At 43.9% G+C, this 20,734-nt stretch overlaps 1 protein-coding gene and 1 long non-coding RNA gene across 7 annotated transcripts in view; one reads left to right on the top strand and one right to left on the bottom strand.

Moving 5' to 3' along the window:
* Zscan18 (zinc finger and SCAN domain containing 18) overlaps positions 1-6,435 on the top strand; it is a 13,226-nt gene extending 6,791 nt beyond the window's left edge. For 2 of the 6 annotated variants that reach the window (XM_026786199.1, XM_026786200.1), the window contains 6 exons: positions 11-464; positions 1,016-1,165; positions 2,345-2,451; positions 2,713-2,791; positions 3,588-3,683; positions 4,760-6,435. In XM_026786199.1, the coding sequence (XP_026642000.1) occupies positions 11-464; positions 1,016-1,165; positions 2,345-2,451; positions 2,713-2,791; positions 3,588-3,683; positions 4,760-5,301 (1,428 nt within the window). In that variant the 3' untranslated portion in view covers positions 5,302-6,435. Of the gene's footprint in view, positions 465-1,015; positions 1,166-2,344; positions 2,452-2,712; positions 2,792-3,587; positions 3,684-4,759 lie in introns of all 6 variants that reach the window. The other 4 variants (XM_026786202.1, XM_026786203.1, XM_026786201.1 and 1 more) reach the window with 4 other exon arrangements.
* Positions 6,436-12,706: 6,271 nt separating this feature from the next.
* LOC106144168 lies at positions 12,707-15,235 on the bottom strand. The gene is made up of 2 exons (XR_001229256.1): positions 15,185-15,235; positions 12,707-13,000 (listed from the first exon to the last, which is right to left on the bottom strand). It is a non-coding gene; the product is annotated as an uncharacterized LOC106144168 (long non-coding RNA).
* Positions 15,236-20,734: the final 5,499 nt, after the last annotated feature.

Here is a 20,734-nt window from a genome sequence, read left to right on the forward strand (position 1 = left end):
CAGCCAACAGGAAGAACCTAACCAGCCGGAAGAACCCAGGCAACAGAAAGAACCTAACCAGCCGGAAGAATCCAGGCAACAGGAAGAGCCTAGCCAAAAGGATCAACCTAACCAACAGGAGGAATCCAGCCAACAGGAAAAGCCTGCCCAGCAGAAGGAAACAGAAACCAGCACTGAAAGATCTGCTGCTGACCTGGAGTTTTCCCGCCTACGCTTTCGGGAGTTTGTCTACCAGGAGGCAGCTGGACCTCACCAGACTCTGGCCCAGCTTCATGAGCTATGCCGCCAGTGGCTGCGGCCCGAGGCCTGCTCCAAAGAGCAGATCCTGGAGCTGCTGGTTCTGGAGCAGTTTCTGGGCATCTTGCCAGACAGGGTTCGTCCCTGGGTGGTAGCCCAGTATCCTGAGAACTGTGAGAAGGCTGCCTCCCTGGTGGAGGGTCTCTCTGATATCCTGGAGGAGCCAGGTGAGGCTGCCACCCCAGAAGAAAGCATGCCTTAGAGGAGACGGGCAGGAGGTCCTGGAAGGACTGGAATCTGCAACATAGAGTTCAGACCCCAGCCGTGGCATTCCTGAGAGTGTAGTCACCCCATGTGTTAAGGGGCACAGAAACAACCATCCCTGAGCTGGTAAGGGAGCTCCTCAGTCTCCAGGGATCCAAGCCCCCACATCTCTGCCCAGTGGCATCTCCATCAGGTTACCTCATGGACTAGGACAGCTGCCTTGGGTTCCTGCCCTCACATTTGCTTTCCAGATGTTAGGAAGGAGGCGAAATGGAGGGCAATCAAAGGCAGGTACCAGGCTCTTAAAAACTAGGTAAATATTCTAGGTGCATTGCTAGCTGGGGGTTTCCTCTATGTTTAAGGGTGGGGCCTGAGAGATGGGTGGTGATGGTGTCTGGGAGCCTAGGGGCTTGGGTCATACCTTGGGTCCATACCTGGCCCATTGAGGATTTGCTGTGTGGTTGTTACCATGTGTCTCAACCTATTGGAGTCACTATTGCCTTGATTGTAACAGGAATGATGTTGTGTTCCCCAGGTGGGTCATTATCTTCATTCAGCGAGGGAGACTATAAGAGGTGTCCTGAGCCCCTGCTGCTACCACGTGGGTTGTCGGGTCCCAGCAGAGACCTAAGACCTAGGGACATCCTTGTACGCCGTGATACGTGTAAGTAGCAGCATTTCTCTAGCCTCACCTGGCTTTCATTAAGGAGATAGATGGAGGTCTGTGGTTGGGAAAGGGAGGATGTAGTGAGGTGCCATGAAAACCAGGGAGAGGTCAGGTAACAAGGCATGGATGTGTACTGTAGTTGGGACTTGTTTCTGTAGGTCAATGTGTATGTTAGATGTGTTATTTTTTATTTTTTGCTCAACTTGTCATGCAAATTTTGTCAGCCTTACATGGTTATTAACCAAGAAATAATTTCATTGTAGATATATTTCAATGCCAGCATAGGAGTGTGCCCATTAGCAGCATAAGGTTCTGGGTTAAAACCTCAGTACTGCCAAAAAAGTTTTCTTTGTCCTTACCCCATCCTGGAGGATGTCCTTTCATGTCTTTCTCCATATACACATGCATACAGAAGGTCTATAGGACCATGGTGTACTTGCACCCTCACATTTTTGTTTTTATTGAGCTATATATTTTTCTCCACTTCTCTCTCTTCCTGCCCCCTCTCCTTCTGCCCTCTCCCATGATCCCCACGCTCCCAGTTTACTCAGGAGATCTCGTCTTTTTCTACTTCTATATTGATTAGTTGTGCCCTCATATTTGTTACTCAAATAGGGCAGCTGTGGTCAAAGTTTTGGCTCCTCACCTCTCGGCATTCCACATACTCAGCCTCTCCATTTTGCTTTTCAGAAATGGGCTGCAACATCATGCCTTACTGTAGGCACTCTAGCGTGCGTGGTATGGTTTTCTAACAACCTCTGGATGGAGGGCATATACACTTTAACCATGCAGTTATCCATAACCTTTGTGATACATTTAAAGCCAGCATAGTTGCCCTGGGTGTCTAACATTTTCTACCAATTTAGTTGGCACAAAAAAGTTCTTCCTTCATGACCTGAATTGCTTCAGTGGTGGCCTCAAACTTAGAGATCTTCCTGCCTCTGCCTCCCGAGTACTAGAATTAAAGGCATGCACCACCATCCGACTGTCTTCATGTTTCTTTATTTTTGTGTCCATGTTGCTCTGTCAGTCGCAGACAAATGTAGTGTCCACTGAGCTTTGGGACCTGTGATATGTACAGGAGGAAGCCTTTCTACATTTGTCCCGGGGCCTGTGTGGGAGGCAGTGGGATATGCTTATTTTGGAGACACAGCCACTGAGAACTTGTCTCCTTAGCTCCCCTTCTTCCAGCCTGGCCTACTCTGGAATCTGTACATCTGGATGAAAAACATTTAGAGGGAGAAAAGAATGAAGAGGCCAACTCTGTCACAGCTGAGCCAAAGGTGAGGAAAGGAGCCACTACTGCCCTGGGAGGCTGATCTTGTCCAGCCACACACATGGTCTTTCCCTTCTGACTGTGCTCCTTCTCTTAATATTAATGCTCTGTCATAGCAAAGGATTATGGACCCAAACATCTATAATGCTACTGCTAAGAAAGCTGTCCTTGTGGAAACTCAAGGATAGAACCTAAGGAAGGGCATTGCTTCAGTATAACGTGGGGTGGGTCAGAGCTGCTGTTTTAGAAACCGTTACCATTTCCACAGGAGTCTCTACAGTCAGAATGGGACAACCTGGACTCCACAGAAGATAACCTGACCAGTTACAGCAAGCTGCTCCTGTTGGGTGAGACCTACCTCCCACTGGCTCACGTTCTGTCCTGCATCCTCTTCTAGAAGTATTGGCATGGAAGATTCTGACTGTCCCAAGAACTGTAGTTGAATCACCAAGGGTGATTTAAATGTTTGGAGCTGAACATGTTTTAAGTGTCTTTGAACTAGGATTTGTTTGCCAAGTTCTCTACTTGTCCTGGTCTACACTTTTAAGTTCTCTCTGGGCTCTAGGGCTCTGTTTGCAGCCTTGGCCTGTGAGAACTGAAGTGTCTGGATTCGGAAAGGCCTACTGACTCCAATCCTCTAAGCACTCCCACTTTGTTAATGCAGAGCAGGGCCTGGGGAATCATCTTTCACTGAAGCTCTTTGCAGGGAAGCTCGTATCTAGACTCTGGAGGTCTTTATTATAGTTCTAATTCTGTATTTTAGTTTTTTTGTACTGGGGATTGACCCAAGATCTCACAAACGGCATGTACTCTGCTACCAAGTCCATTTTATGCTATGTCTTCAGCTGTGCTTTCCTCTGGACATTCTCCATTTCCTACCTGCTCACAGGCAGCCTCCAGCCTCCTATAAGATCCTCCTCTTTGCCTCTGCTGCCTTTGTTAGAAACCTCAGCTTTTCAGGGCCTCTGACTAGAGGGCAGCTTTGATGGTGGTGGAGGGGGACAGGACGGGACAGGGGAATGGACAGGAATTGTCCTAATGCAGAGAAAAAGGTAGTTGCAGTCTGGGTCCCAGAGACCCAAAAGGACATGAAGCCTCTTAGCTTTCTCATGATTCCTTTACTTTCTTCTCTCTAAACCTCAGAGTGTCAGTTTTTCCAGGCTGGTCCATCCTCCACGCTGGAGACAGAACCAGAGGAATGTTGTGTGGCAGAAGAACTACCAGGAGGCAGCCTCCCAGGTGAGGTTGAGTTGAGTGGTGATAGATGTGAGCCTGGTGGGGGTATAAAGGGTACAAGTCTCTTTTACAGCTGATGGGGCTCCTCACATTTCCATTAGCCTCAGCAGATACACTAGCTTTGACTGTCTTCATTTTCCTGTCCATTGTGTGGGGACAGAATGCCATTGCATTATTTCTTGCTGCATAGTGAGCTCCTCTAAAACATGTTACCCAAAAGACTACACATTTGTGATCTGTCAGCTGACTGAGCTTAACTTTGTGGCCCCTGTACTTTTTTTTGGTAGTTCTGAAGGCACACATAAAGCCACCATCATTTAGAGGCTCAAATCTAGGAATGGTTTCCCATACACTGCCTGGATGACAAAGGCTCTCAGTGGAGCTGAGTTGACACTGTGGACCTGTTCCCCCACCCATTACCTCTCCAAAGGACTGGCTTTGGTTTTCTCATAGACTGCTGGGTTTCATTGGGAGAATCCCAGAGGGTAAGCACGTACCACACCTCTGCATGTTTCGTGTGCATACTACTGTTCCATTGGCCACGGATGACTTCAGGGCCAAGCCAGAGACTTTGGTTCATTGAAGGCCATGGATATAACTGGATGGCTTACCAAGACTCCTTTGGTTCTTACTAGTGACAGACATGTCCCCTGGACCCTCTCATAGTTCTTTGCACCTTCCATTGCAAGTCACCTCAGCCAGAAAGGCTGCTTCAGATCTGAATCCACCACAGCAGGAAGCAGGCTCCTCCTCACCTTTCAAACTTCTGACCAGAATAGACTAGAGTTACATGACCACCTTAACCTCCAAACACACTGGGTGTGATGGTCAGCAGTGAGCTCTGCAGACATTCAGACTGTTAAAGAAGGGCATGCAGACTGGGAGGGGTCCTGTGAGGCCTGCGATACTGCACTCAGCTGTTGTATGATTCTGAGTTGTAAAGGGGTTAGGCTGTGCCTGCTATTGTTCTTATCTGATGCCCTTTGGGCATCACACTTTGTTTTCTTGATTTCTGCTCAAGTCAGTTTCTGTCTCAGAGCCTGGGAAGTAGGACTGCTCACATTTGGACTTTATTTCAGACAGTACGAGGCAGCAGGAAAGCAAAGGAAATGTGTGTGAGGAAGTCTCCATGGGGGAGACACTGATGGAGAGGCTTTCAGAGGATGTTCCTGTTAGTCCTTCGATAGACACTGCCCAGGAGGAACAGCAACCTCAGAAGGCTCTGGATGCTGAGAATGAGGATTCAAGTCCTGCCAGTCCCCAGAGGCAATCAGTCATCCAGCAATCAGCCCAGGACAAGGCTACACCACATAAAGGCACTGGGACAAAGAGGCCTCATCCAGATGACGAGGACGAAGAGGACCCTGAGTGTCCGTCCAGCACCAGCAGCTACAAGCTGCCATTTGATGCAGGGAAGGGGCTCCATGTGGGTGGCCGTGATTCTGGGCAGGACCAAGGAACTTCTGCTGTGCGATGCCCTGCAGTTGATGAGTTTCATGTATCCCAAGGGAACCCCTATACATGTAGTGAATGTGGCAAGGCCTTTGCATGGATTTCGAACCTTATAGAGCATCACAAGAGCCACAGCACTGAGACATGCTATGTAAGCCAGGACTGCTAGGACCCCTTCCAGTTCAGCTTGGCTGTGGTCAAGCACTGGAAGAGTCACATACAAAAAAAGAAAAGCCACGCTCAGTGCCCATCTCTGCCACAAGCAAAGCCACTGGTGAGAGGATTGACAGCTCCTAGTGTGTGGGTAGTTTTCCCTGTACAATCTGAGGTGTCAGATGAGGAACTCTGCTATGAGTATCCCATGACATGACAGTTGTAGCATGAGTGTTCTTAAGGCGCATGTGTGGTGGTGGCTTCCTGTGGTATCTATGGGCACATCTGTGTTACTTTCTGGATGCTCATGGACTGAAAGCAACTGGAAATGGGTGTGGCCCACAGGAAGCCCTCATCTTAGAAACATACTTTGGGCTAATGTCCTATCCTGTAAGGCATCAGATATGAGGGAAAACTCCATTTCTGCAGTGTTTTAATACCACACATACTCTGGTCATTTGACATTGTACAAAGTATTACGTTGCCTTAAAGTATGTGGTGTTTTCTTGAGCATTCCTTGCCTCAGTTGCTTCTCCTTGAGCTCCCTGTCTGTTCACACATCTATTTGGCCTTTTTGTAAATATGTAATGTCAGGTTTACTTCTGAATCCTCAAAAGTAAAAATTGTTCCTGAGTTCAAGTTACATGTATTTTAATATATGGAGTTGCTTGCAAAGATCACAAAAATTGCTGATTTTTGGACTGTGCGTTTCAGCCCATTAGTGAAATTGTGAAATCCAGTTAGTGGATGGCCACTGGCATTACAAAGCAATGAAGTAGAATAAAGTAGGTCAGAATGCATCATGCAGCAAAGGCAAGTATTGTTTTGTGAAACTTCTCAGCTGTGTATCTAATAATGAGAGCTGGCTACCATGTTAAATGTATTTATTAGGGGTATGATCAAAAGAGGTTTAAAAATACTAACAAAGGTTGAAGAAATGATCTGTATCTGAACTAAGAACCAAATGTGGCCTACATAGGTGATCTTGAGGTTTTGCTTTAACTTCAGTTTATAGCATTGTTTCTGTTGCCTTACCATAAATTTAATTGCCATGCAGATACAGAAAGGTGTCTGTCAGTGTTTGAGGAGGCAATTTGTGTAACCCCCAAACCAGAGGCTTACCATAATAAAGTATTTATTTCTTCATTCATATTATTGTTCCTTGGTTTTTATTGGGCAGCTGCTTCCTTGATCCAGACACCTTCCCTGCTGTAGCTTTCTTTCTATTGGGACTCTAGGAACATACGGAAAAGTCTGTGCTCTTTACCTGGGAGAAGACTCAAATCACTTTCACTCACAAATCTTAGAGCAGTGGTTCTCAATCTACGAGTTATGCTCCTTTAGGGGGTCATGTATCAGATATCCTATATATCATATATTTACATTATGATTCATAACAGTAGCAAAATTAGTTATAAAGTAGCAACTATAACAAAATTTTATGGTTGGGATCACCACAACATGAACTGTATTAAAGGGCTGCAGTGTTAGGAGGGTTGAGAATTGCTGCCTTCGAGAAAACTGATCAGATGGCCTCATCACCCATAAGGATCCTGGCACTGCCTATTTAGGTGGTTCCCTTTGCTAAGCTGAGCTAAATTTTCTTCTGGTAAAAAAGTCTCAATGTGTTTTCCTAATTCCATTCCAAATACATACCAGTCAGCCTGCTTTCTCCTACTGTCACTGAGAGATTTTCCTGGGCTACATTCTAGTACTCCATCTCCAGTTTCTTTTGTGTAAGCAAACCAGTGGGAGGTCTGTATCTTTCTATTCTTAAGTTGAACTTCCAGGAAAGGCACAAAAATAAGAGTATAAAAGGATCTCCGTGCACCCCTTACCCAGACCTGCTGTGACTACTACTCTACCCAATGCACCCATGCTTTGCAAGTGAACATACTTCCTCCGTCTTGAGGATGTGCTATGCCCATGTGCGCCTGTTGTGATACCTGATTTGCTCACCTGTTTGGAGTGTTTAAGCAATATGTGAGGAGATACTCTGAGATAAGGTAAGTATTCTACTCTTAATCAAAATTCTAGCCCTGTATTTATCATTGGCAATTTCCTAAATCAAGTCCTTACCATGAAATCTACAAAGTGATTCTCCCTCCATGTTTATCAGTTGTTCTCAGCATTCTACAAGCTCACTTCTCTCTCTCTCTCTCTCTCTCTTTTTTTTTTTTACTTTCTTTGTTACTGGAATGGACAATGGATTTCTGGAGCAGTATATATTTTTCAACTAGATTTAGGTCCAAGAGCCTATTAAGCCACTTAAACTGATCTTTCCTATGTGTTCTATCTGTAGTCACCCAAGGAAGAAGCAGAGAAAGGATGAGTCATGTAACAAAGGAGATCAGAAGAGCTGAAGAAAGGACAGCTATTGAATTGCTGTGTCTGGTAAGGTGGGTACCCATGTCCAGTTAGCACCTAAATGTAGTCCAATGAACTGACTGCTGGAAGTGATTAGCACATTAGATTCAAAGAGAGCCTATACCTAAGTTTTGTATGTCAGAATGGTAACATGGCGCATAGTGGTAAATATTAACTGCACCTGCTTTTTGTAGTTATGTAGGTTTGGATTTTTTGCTTTTTTTGTGTGTGGTGTTTTTTTTGAGATGGGGTCTCACAGCTCAGACTTTGCAAAGTAATTAGAATGACCTTGAATTTCTGATCCTCCTGTCTTGATCTCCCAAGTACTGGGATTATAGGCCACCAACTAGGTTAGTTTTGAAAATTAAATTAAATTTTATATTTTTGAGGCAGTGTCTCTTGCTATAGTCCATGCTGGCCCTGAGTCTGTGATTCTATCTCTGCTTTCATAGTGCTGGGATTATAGATTATCAAATGCCAGCCCTTGAGACAATGTGTGTGTGTGTATGGTAGTTACATTAGAGCAACTTTTAGGTTAGCATATAGAATAAAGGGTGTTATCACAACATTTTCACTCACATGTTTGGCTCAGTTTTGTTTTTTCCTGTTTCAGGGGTGAAATCCTGGGCCTTGTGGTAGGTACTTGCTAGGCAAGTACCCATGCACACCATTGAGCTCCATTTCCAACTCGTACAGTTTTTGAGACAGGGTCTCACTATATAACCCAAGATAGCCTTGAACTTGGCAGTACTTTAGTCTCAGCTTCCCTAATGCTGGGATTATGGGTATGTGCCACCACATTCCACATTTAAAACTTCAGTTCCAAAAAAGCATCCCACAGGCATACCAAAGAACAGAGTTGGGAGACTAAAACATGTGGTACCCCAAGAGAAACTGTAGAATAGTTAGGAATATATATTCTAGCACTGTGATTACAAAATAAAATCATCTGATATAAACATTATTGATGGTTGAGGACCAAAACCAGCCGATATCCTTTCTAACAAATATGACAAGTCACCATTTACAGGTTGTGGTTTTTAGAAGACTATTTGTGGATTTAGGGTTCAATGAAATATTGTGGACTTTCAAGTTAAATATAAAAACAAAGTGTTGAAGCTAAATATTAAAGTGAGTTTTCAACTGGGCAGTGGTGATACATCTTTAAATCTAGCATGCAAGAGGCAGAGGCAGGCGATCCCTTGTGTGTTAGAGGCCAACCTGGTCTGGACAAACTCTAAAGTTGCACAGGAAGAAAAATAAAAACAACAACAACATCCCCCCTCCCCATCCAAGAGCTTCCAAGTTGAATATAAAAGCAAAAGTTTATCACACATAGTGATGTACTCCCAGCAATTAGGAGATAGCAGCAGGGGCACCAAGAAGAGTTCAAGGCCAGCTTAGGCCACACATACAAGTTCAAGGCTTGTCTGGGCTATCCGAGACTTTATCTAAAAAACAAAATGCTAGAATAGTAGCAACAACAACAAAACATTATTGGACATTGAGATAAACAATCAATGAAAAGCTCAGGAAAGAATTAGTTTGTACATTGTACAATTTCCAAAAAAGAAATTTTAGGGAACATAGGGTTCCAGTTGAGGGACTATTGTTCATAAGATGGTAGCTTAACTGAATAAATCTTCCTCTTTTTCATAAAACAGCATTATTTGCATTTCTAATACCCATGTGTTGTATAGTAAAGTTTGAGAACAGAGTGAAGTCATCTAAAAATGTGTGAGGCTTTTAAATCTGATTGCACATTAGTTAATTGATTGTAAAACTAAGAGCATGCTGCTAGGGGTATACACTTATCAATTTATTTAAAAAACCAGCTGTGTGCTTAGATAGTCAAATATTCATAGAAATTTCATGAAGATGTCATTTATTTTAAAAACATTTTGCCGTTGTATTTTCTAGGGTTATCAGCGTCAACTTGAACTATATTCTTAAGTACCACTTCAAGAGTATGATGTGCAATATATATCTCTATATATGTGTATATCTATCTATCTATCTATCTATCTATCTATCTATCTATCTATCTATCTATCTATCTATCTATCTATCTAAAATGTGGATTAGGTATGAATTCTCTGGTGCTTGGTAAGAGAAGGGCTGTGTGTGAAGGCTTTGCCAGAATCCCTACACTTGTATAGTTTCTCTCCTGTGGATTCTCTGGTGCTCTGATTGAAGGGCTTGGAACAATCAGGACACTCATAGGGCTTTTCCCCAGTGTGAGTGATGAGCTGTGGCTGAAGGATTTCCCACATTCATTGTGCTTCAAAGGCTTTTCCTCGGTGTGAATCCTTTGGTGCTCTATGAGAAGGGAACTCTGGCTGAAGGCACTACGTTCACTACATTCATAGAGCTTCTTTCCTGTGTGGCTCCTCCGATGCTGAATGAGGGGAGCAAGCTGGCTTTTCATAGGGCTTTTCCTTACTATGAATTTGCTGATGTTCTGTTAGAGTTGAGCTGTGGCTGAAAGCCTTGCCACAGTCACTGCATTCATAGGACTTTTCTCCTGTGTGGGTTCTCTGATGCTGAATCAATGGTGTGATGTGGGTGAAGGCTTTCCCCCACTCATAGCAGCCATAGGGCTTCTCTCCAGTGTGGATTTGATGGTATTTGGTCAGGGATGAGCTATGGCTCAAGGCCTTGCCATATTCCCAAAGATAGGGCTTCTTGTTAGTGTGGTTTGTAGGTGCTGGGTGAGGTGATAATTTGCTGAAAGGCCTTCGCACACTCACTGCACTCAGAGGGTTTCTCAACTATGTGAGTCTGCTCATGCTGGTTGAAGGAGGATCTGAAGCTGAAGGATTTCCCACATTTACTACATTCATATGGATTCTCACCTTTGTGAGTTCTCTGGGGCTGGATCAGTAGGGCAATCTGGTTGAATGTCCTTCCACACAGAACACGTACACGGTTTTCCATCGGTGTGGCTTGTTTAGTGTTTGGTTAGTGCCGAACTGTTTTGCAGCATCTTCACATTCATGACATGAGTAAGGTCTTCTACCTCCTGTGTGTATTTGGTGATGTTCAGTGAGTGCTTAACTGTCACTAAGGCCTTTAGACATTTCTGGCATTTCTAGAGTTTCTTTTTTGTATCAATTTTTGATTGATCATTTGAGTCCAGCTTCTCCCTTTCTGTGTTCCCACATGTGGCAGGTCTCGCTTTTTATAATTATTGGTTGAGCTGAGAGATCAGTACCTAGACTCAAGTTTTCCTCAGACCCATTCTCCTTCTAAGTGGGTATTTTCACAGGAATGACAATCACCTGCCTCATTTACCTCATACCTATATTCTAGGGACCTACACTGTTGAAGTGCCCCCCCCCCCCCAGTTTTCCTATCAGAAAAAATGCTGTTGGACAATTTTCCAGGGATACTTTGTTTTGGATCTGAAAATCTGATTTCTAAATCTGAAAGAAATATGAAACAGAAATGTGCCTTAAAACCCTTTCCAAAAGAAGAGTTTTTTTTGGGTATGTAGCTTGTGTGAGTTTTGTATGTAAGTTAAAAAATAATTTTTATGGGGGCTGGAGGGATGCTGTGGTAGCTAAAAATACTAGTTCTTGTGAGGACTTAGGTTTAATTTCCAGCATTCATGTCAGCCCACAACCATCTATAACTAACTACAGTTCCAGGGAATCCAATGCCCTCTTCTGAACTCTGTAGGCACCAGGCATACATATGGGACATAGACATACATGCATGCAAGCAAAATATTCATATACATAAAATAAAAATTTAAATTTATATAGATTTTATCCAGAATGGAGGCACAAGCTTGTGTTCCTAGTATGCAAGAAGTTGAAGCAGTAGGATCAAAAGTATTGAAAGTGTTTGGGTGGTGGCACACCCCTTTAATCCCAGTGTTCAGGAGACAGAGGCAGGCAAATCTGAATTTGGGTTAGCCTGTTCTACAGAGTTTCAGGATGACTAGGGCTATCCTGTCTCAAAAAAAACAAACAAACAAACACAAAATAATGAAAGTCTGAGGCCAGCTTAGACTATATAGGAAAACATCTCAAAATAACAGAAAATTTAACTGTTCTGCGAACCAGGGAAGAAATAGGATCCCTACAGGGCAGAGATTCTGTCCATCTGGGCAACAACTGTACCCCATCCTAGTAAGTGCTTGGCAGACATACTGTCAGAACAGGGCAGTATTTCTTATCCTTCTTGAAAACTGATAAAGGACCACTGTTCAAATGATGAAACTACTAATTTTCTTAGCACTTACCATAATCTATTTTATTAGCAGTTATTAAAAACCAATAATTTTACATTATCCTTACTTTATGTATTGTGTGTCCTCCTTCCTGACCAAGCACCAATTCTGCAAAGTTTCACTCACATTGAAATAGGTCTAGGGGGTCTAGGACATAGCTCAGTGGTAGAGGACTTGCCTAGGATGTGTGTGACCTAGCATCCATGTTATGTGTTCACAACTACATGTAACTCTAGCTTCAAAGGATCTGATACCCTGTTCCCAACTCAGCCGGCATTTGTACACCATGACATACATTCCAACAGATACACATACTAAATAAAACTGAAACACAACCTAGGTTTTCTTCAAGAACAGTAAGTGCTCTTAACTACTGAGCCATCTCTTGAATCCCTTCTTTGTTCTTTCTGCCATATGATGATGCAGCAAGGTGCCATTAATGATGAATAAGCCTTCACAAGACACAGGATCTGCTGGTACTGTGCTCTTGGAATTCCCAGCATCCAGAACTGAGAGCAATACATTTCTATTGTTTATAATTGACTCCTCTATTTTGTTACAGCAGCCCAAACAGACTTAAGATAGTGGTGGTAAACAGTAAGAGGACTCCTGAGAACACAAAGGAATGACCCAAGTCTACTCTGAGGTTTTACAAGCACAGGGCCAATGCATCTCACTCACCTTGTGTTTCTCTGCTTCTGGTATTTTCAGGTCAGGTCTGTGACTTAATAAAATTTATTCTATTTGATATTCCCTACAATTAAGTAATCAAGTTCCTGAAGCCCAAGATACAGTCCAGCTATTTGCTTTTAAATGTAAGCACCACACCCATTTTTAATTCAGAAGAACTAAAGTTTACAATGTGAGCAAACCATCAGGGTCAGGGAGGACCAAAGGTCTGCAGCATCATAGTGTGGTACAGGATCCACTGGGAAGATTCCACTTGCCCCAGCTCCTCTTGGGTCCTTGTTCCTGATTGAGTGTCCTTGGCTGAGCCAGTCTAGACTCATTTCTGGTCGGGCAGCTGGTTAATAGGAACATTAAACAGGCCAGAAGGGTTCTCTCCAGTTGAAGTGAAAGTCAAATTTTCCTATAGAGTCTAGGTGGCCTCCTGAAATATGTAAATAGGGAACAATATCTTAGGCTATAAGGTAGTTTCAAGCATCTTAGATGAAGAAAAATCTTTTAAAAGTTTATCTTTAACTATATATGTGTGTGCGTGTGTGTGCGTGTGTGGGTGGAGACACCAGATTTTCCTGGAGCTAGAGTTACAGGTGGTTGTGTGTTACCTCATGGCATACTTAAGAACCCAACTTTGGTCCTCTACATATGCTGTTAACTACTGGGTCACAAAATAAAATGGTATTTGGGAATTAACAGTAAAGTGGCAAAGAATTATGGGCAAATCAGGGTACATCAGAAACTGCTCTCCTGGAGATACCCTTACGGCAGTTGTGTCTGGGCAGTGAGGAACGGGATATCTGCAAAAACTGTCAAGCTGGACACCTGTGGGCCAAAATTATTCATGGATATTCTTATTTGAAATGCTTGGAACCAGATGTGTTTCAGATTTTAAGGATTTTTGAAGTTTGGAATTTTTGCATAGTTTTTTTGGGCTTGAAATGTGCAAAAATTTTAGACTCTCAGATTAAGGATGCTTCAACCGGTACGCTTAATTTAATAAAACAAAATGCTTGGCACAGGAAGAGGGAGAGACAGCTTGAGAAAACATAATTCAGGCGCTGGAGTGGTGGCTCAGTGGTAAAGGGTTTACTACTTTTTTTTAAAAAAAAAAACGTTTTAAAAAATATTTATTATATACACACAATATTCTGTCTGTGTGTCTGCCTGCAGCCCAGAAGAGGGCACCAGACCCCATTACAGATGGCTGTGAGCCACCAGGTGGTTGCTGGGAATTGGACTCAGGACTTTTGGAAGAGCAGGCAATGCTCTTAACCTTTGAGCCATCTCTCCAGCCCCAGTTTACTACTTTTACAAAGAACCCAGGTTCAGTTTCAGCGCCTGTGTGGCAGCTCACAGCCATCTGTAAGACCACTTCTATTGGGTTCTATGCCCTCTTCTGACTTCTCTGGGAACCTGGCATACACATGGTGCACATACATACATGCATAAAAATCACTCATACACATACATGGGGGAAAAGCTATAATCTCAGCAACAAATGCTGGTGTAGATGTGGGGAAAAGGGATCACTTATTCATTGCCACAGGGAGTGCAAACTGGCACGGCCACTATGGAAATCTGTGGCGGTTCCTCCAAGGGCTAGAAATACATCTATGATAAGAGCCTCTACATCACTCTCAGATTTACACCCAAAGGACGCTGTATCCTACTATAAAGGTACTTGTTCATCCATGTTATTGCTGCTCTATTCACAAGAGCCAGGAAATTGAAACAGCCTAAATGTCCATCAAACAATGAATGGATAATGCAAATGTGCTATATTCACACAATGGAATACTTACTATAAGCTACTAAGAAAAATGAAATTAGTAAACTAGCAGATAAATGGATAATGCTGGAAACAATCATTCTGAGGCAACTCGGACCTAAAAAGACAAAACTCGATGTTTTATCTGTGGGTGTTATCTTTGAATCTTAGGAAATGTGTTTCATTTGAAATACCCATAGAAGCCAGTACATTTGTAACAGAATAAAGTAGTATAGACGCTTAACGGGGAATAATAGTACAGGAAGTCTTAAATTGGGATGGGGGATAGGAGGACATGGTAGATGATGAAATACAGGGAGGGTTAACTAACACTAAAGACATTTTGAAAAAATCGTGGAAACTTAGTACTGTAGAAGCTTGTTGGTGTTATTCATTGCTGGATATTAGGGATTTCTCGTCAAGCCCTGCTAAAACTGGGATTACGGACAGAAGTTAGCCCACTATCCGGCTGGTTTTACATAGGGTTGGGAGTTCCAACTCAGTTTTTCATGCTTGCACTTTCCCTACTCAGCATCTCCCCAACTCATTCGCGGTATTAATGTAAGCATCAGAATGGCGACTGACAACCCGGGGCGGCATTCGATTTGTTTCCAGAGTCCTACGCAGCTGGGAAGTTGGGACTAAAGTCCTTCCCTTTCTGGGAGGACTGGCTATTTTCAATCACTTCAGTATTGGCTCCGAGCTCGGGGATTCCAAGTCTGGGGCAATGCTTAGACCCCGGGGCCGAGCTCCTCCTCAAAGACCCCAAGATCCCTAGAGGCCTCAAATCCCTCCCCCCTCCCGCCCAGCCCGCCCCCTCCCCACCCAGCGCCCCCATCTTACCGTTGAACCGCCAAACAAAGGCCGCAGCTACCAGTCGAGAATGCGCCTGCGCGCCGACTACACCTCCCAGAGGCCCGTGCGTGCGTTTCCGGTCTCGTCCTCTGGTTGTCCGGTCAGCGCACGGGATCCTCGTGCTGTGGCTGCGAGGGAGTCTGAGCATAGTTTCCAGAACTTGACCAGGATCAAACCCGGTTCGTCACTTGTCGCGAACCGCAGGAAGAAAGTTGAGAGCAACACCAGAGTTTAATACTGTAGCTCCCAGAAGGTTTCACGTGGCTTTACGTCTCTGCTCGTCCCGCCTCCGCAAACTCTTGGGCTGTTTTCCACCTGATTGTGCCTCCCGAGACTACAATTCCCAGAGGGCCGCGCGCCCCTCGCGCGTCCCATTTCGCTTGTGCAGTTAGGGTCTCCGTGCTGGCGCTTGGGTACTTTCCCTGTTTATTTCCAAGCCGAACAGTTTTGACTGACTGAATGGCTAATACAGGTCCTGAGGAAGTTGAGAGAAGTAGTGAGAAGGGTCCTGGTATCCTGGTAACGGTTTTCCAGACACGAAAATCCTTGACGTATTTGGTGAAGAGAGAAGGTTGGTGAAGAGAATGCCAGGACGTCCTAGAGAGAAGGCTTGGAGTATTGACTTTGCTTTCATATTGGAAACGCAACCGTTAGCTGCTAAGACAAAGCCGTAAATAAAACACGCGATCAAGTTTTTAATTTAGAATACCAAAGACATCCCCGGAAGATCAGCCATAGGTAGTTACCAGGCCGTATTTATTATTATTACCCCAGTATAAAAATCAACATTTGCATGCACTTTCTTATGTAATCTTTGAAACTGTGCTGTTGAATAGGTGCCCATATTCAAAGATGATATACTTTCATTCACTGAATTGCCGTTTTCTGAAAACTCAGCGCTGACATCAGGCACTGGGTCCACAGTGTAGCAGCAAACAGTAAACACAGCAAACAGTGGTGTGGCACTCACTGTCACCAAACCGAGTTCACATCTTAATGAGTGCAAAGTCTGTTGGCTTTTGCCAAAACAAAGATAGTCAAGAAAAAATGTGGACAAAGATTTATTACCTGTAGCGGGTAAGCACAGCGACACTTAGGGGTCTGGGAGGCAGAGGCAGGGGAATCTCTGAGTTCGAGGTCAGCCTGGTTTACAAAGAGAGTTCAGGACAACTAGGGCTATGTAGAGAGACTGTCTTACCACCAGTGCCACCACCTCCCTCCCCCAAAAGAAAGGGTGAAAGAAGTGTTACCATTAATCTTAGGGGGGGGGGGGTTCCAGCAGAGCCATCACAATACCTTGGAAATCAGGATCCCCTCTTGAGGTTCTTAGTTTGATTAGTAAGAGAATTTAAGAACACTCACAAATGGAAGCTTGAGGACAAAAAACAGACTCAAACAGAAGCTTGCCGACCAGTTATTAGAGTTTAAAATGAAAACCTCAGGACAGGCAAGCTATAAACCTCGCAGCTGCCTGTAAAGAAGGAGAATGGAGACTAGAAGCCATGCTGTTTGAAATAAGGCTGAAGGAGGTCAGATTCTTGGCAGGGGGCAGGGGCTTAAGAAAGAGAGCAAGGAATTTCAGTGTTACATTGGGAATTTTGATCTTTGGTAAACATTTATTTTCATTTTATGTGTATGAGTTGTTTGTCTACATGTGTGTACACATTGTGTGTTCAGTAGTGTGGAGGGCATTGAATCCCTTAGGATCTGGAGTTACAATTGTGAGCCATCAGGTGGGTGCTGGAACCAGAAGCCCGTGTGCCCTCCTCCCCTCCATGAGACAGGGCTTCTTTGTGTAATCTTGGCTGTCCTGAAATCCTGGAACTCATCCTGTAGACCAGGCTGGTCTCGTATGTACAGAGATCCACCTGCTTCTGCTTTCCAAATGCTGGGATCAAAGGTGTGAAAGACCCTCAGAGAGGACCTTCCCTCAGGAGGAGACCCCTAACCCAAGGAACAGTCAAGACCACTGGCTGCAATTAGCAAGAAGTTTATTGGGTGGCACAGGTACCTGTGGGCAGCAAAGTCCTTTCAGAGGACTTGCGCGCCTGCAGGCTGGGAGAAGGTCTTTTTATAGGAAAAGGGTGGCAAAAGCAGGCATACAGAAGCAAAGCATGGTTACAGGGATCTCATTGGTCAGTTCGAATGAGGCGATGGGTTCATTTAGGGGACAAGTTTCCCAGAGACATGAAGGTTTGATAATAATAGCAGACTTGGCCCTATCTAGGGTACATGTAGTTTTTCCCAGAGCTGTTCGTTCCCCTCCTAGGCCTGGTGTCTGACCACAGATATCCTGTTTTGGCCGTCTAGGAGTACTGACTTTACCTCGAACTTACATTTGTTTGTGTGAAAGCCTTGCAAAATGGCATTACAGCAGCTAAGCTGGGGTCTTTCAGGTGTGGGACACTAACTCTGCTCCTAACTGCTGAGCCACCCCTGCAGCCCCAGTTAGGAAGTTTACAAGTGTACTTAGGTTCTGGCCAGCATGTAAAAGAAAAAGTTGAACTTTCTAAGGTGAGTAGATTAAGTTGAACCTCATGGTGGCTCAGCTTCTAGGGACTGCATTGGAGGTGGGGATTCTAGAAAGAAAAATGTAGATTATCGTAAAGTGAACTGACCTTTCTTGGGGCAGTCCAAGTCAGGTTCCTGACTTGCTCCATTGGATTAGCTGTTAAAGGAGCAGACTATGTAAAGTTTGGAAATATTTCCAAAACAACACCTCCCCAAAACAAAGGAACCATAGGAATTTATTCTGGGCAACTATTTCTATTTGTCAGCAGGGATGGGACAAAGACACAGTTCTTCACTGCCACTCTCAGAAGCCTGAGCAGTTTACCTGAATTTTTAGGGATCCCCACTTAGGCAAAACAAGGATTCATGACTTCCATAAGAGATTTCAGAAGTAGCAGATTAATGAAACAGAGTTAGAGGATCTTTAAAAATAATTTGTATTTATTTTATGTGCATTGGTGTTTTGCCATGGGTGTCAGGTGTCCTGGAGCTGGAGCCTCAGACAGTTGTAATCTGCCATACAGGTGCTAGGAACCTGGGTCCTATGCATGTGAGTGTTTTGCCTGCGTATATACATGTACAACCCTCTGTGTGTGTGTGTGTGTGTGTGTGTGTGTGTCTGTTGCCTGTAGAGACCAGAAGATGGTGTTAGTTCCCTGGAACTGGAATTACAGATAGATGAGAGGTGTGGTGTGGTTTCTGGGAACTGAACCTGGATTCTCTGCAAGATCAACAATTGCTCTTCATCAGTGAACCATGTCTCCATCCCGGAAAGATAGTTTAATACAGGCTAAAGTATGAGAGCTAAGAGAAAAAGAAGCAGTCAGAATAAAGATACATTCAAGTAGGGGTACGTGCTTCCCAAGGAAGAGTAGGGAAAAGACACACCCGGGGAGAATAAGCAATCGTCTTAGTATTAGCCATGTATGTCATTTTGGTGGTTCTCATGTTACATCTCAGAAGCCTGCTAAGAAATCCCCCATTCCTATTTCTGTTTTTAGATGAGAAAGAAGAGAGATGGCTCCAGAAATGCTGTGCATAATCTGATAAGGTAAAACTAGAAGCTACTAGGGGCTTTCCTACAAGAGTTTGTTCTTGTATGGAATTTCTGGTGAAATTCTGAGAAAACTGCAGGAGGACCTTTTTTTCTTTCTTTCTTTTTTTTTTTTTTGGTTTTTCGAAACAGGGTTTCTCTGTGGTTTTGGAGCCTGTCCTGGAACTAGCTCTTGTGACCAGGCTGGTCTCGAACTCACAGAGATCCGCCTGCTTCTGCCTCCTAAGTGCTGGGATTAAAGGTGTGCGCCACCACCGCCCGGCAATTTTTGTTTGTTTGTTTGTTTGTTTTTTTTCTGCAGGAGGACCTTAAGCAATTGCTAATTGTTCTGGAACTCTTGCTTCTCTGCTGGCAAGAGGCTCCAAGCAGAATCTGGAGTGAGGGTTCCCTTTGACTTTTGGACCTGCTTCAATATAGAAAAACACCTTATGTTCATACCTCCCCAGGAATAGTGTCACAAAACAAAGGGTGTGAATTGAGGAAGGCAATGAAGACTTTTCTCCTGGGGTTGACATTGTCACTATATTGGCTAGATGGTTAACAATGCCTGTTGCAGGCACTAAGGCTGCACTTCAAACTATTGGCAGCCTGCTACTAAGGAATTCTGCTTACCCAGACAATGGCTCTCTCTATTGCTGCCACTAAAGGCAGCTTTATCTAAATCTTTAGATTCAAAGGCTAGGGTGAAAACCTACAAGCTCAGAGAGAGTAGCAACTGGCTAACTTTCTCTCTTAACTGGCATCTTGGAAGCCACTCACCTTCCACACCGCCCCAACTAAAACCAAACCAAAACAAAACAAAAACCATGCTACCCCACCCCAGCTATAAAATCCACACTAAGCTCCTCCCTTCTACTGCCTGTCAACTAGTTGCTACCCCCACCCCTCTGAGCCCAGGTTATAACTGGTGTAAATGCAGTACATCTTTACACAGTTAAACAAGTGTAACACAGCTTTGCCTAGTTAAACAAATACTCCCAACAGCTGGGAAAACGTGAGTAGACTGACATGGCTTTGGTTCTTCAGAAGCCCACGGTTATGTGGGTACATAACCACCAAACAGAAGCCTGTTGCAAGTGTAAATGTCTACAATGGGCCTGGAAATAGATTAAGTCCCTGGAAGATATTAAGGGCCACCTTATTGGCATGGCCAGGGCTGTGTTCTGTGTCACTCCTGCTGGCTGCTGGTCTCTGGAGTGTTGCTTGTAAGTATTCACTGTGCAAAGCGGCTTCTGGAGGGAAAACAAAATGAGAGTCCAGAGGGCTTGTTATTCTCTTTACTGTGAACTAGGGCATGGGCAGTGCCATGGATCATCTGCTTAATTTTCTGGTACTTAAAATTGATTTGGCCCTTCAGGGCAGTGATGGCTCATTTATGCATGTATAACTACTTGGGAAATGTCTCTTGTGAGAAAATTGACTTGTAGAGTCAGGATGATCGCCCACACAGACTGCAGGATACCCCAAATCTAAATCCATTGGGAGGCAGGCTGGAGCCAGGAATAAGTTTCATATATATATATATATATATATATATATATATATATATATATAATATATATAAAGATAAATGCAAGACATATATGTATATATGTATGCATATAATATATTTATATATATTGTATATTTAAAATATCTATATTCATATATTTGACAGAGTCTCATTATATAGTCCTGGCTGTCCTGGAACTCTCTGGATATCAGGCTGGCCTAAAACTCACAGAGATCTGCTTGTCTCCATCTCCCAAATGCTGGGACTAAAGATGTGCTACCACAACCCCCGCACCCCCAGCCCCAAGCTTTTTATAAGAAAAACCTCATCCCTAGCGGGGTGGTGGTGGCACACGCCTTTAATCCCAGCACTCGGGAGGCAGAGGTAGGTGAATCTCTGTGAGTTCGAGGCCAGCCTGGTCTACAAGAGCTAGTTCCAGGACAACCTCTAAAGCTACAGAGAAACCCTGTCTCAAAAAACC

The sequence above is a fragment of the Microtus ochrogaster genome, linkage group LG4 (assembly GCF_000317375.1).
Source record: "Microtus ochrogaster isolate Prairie Vole_2 linkage group LG4, MicOch1.0, whole genome shotgun sequence".
NCBI lineage: Eukaryota > Metazoa > Chordata > Mammalia > Rodentia > Cricetidae > Microtus > Microtus ochrogaster.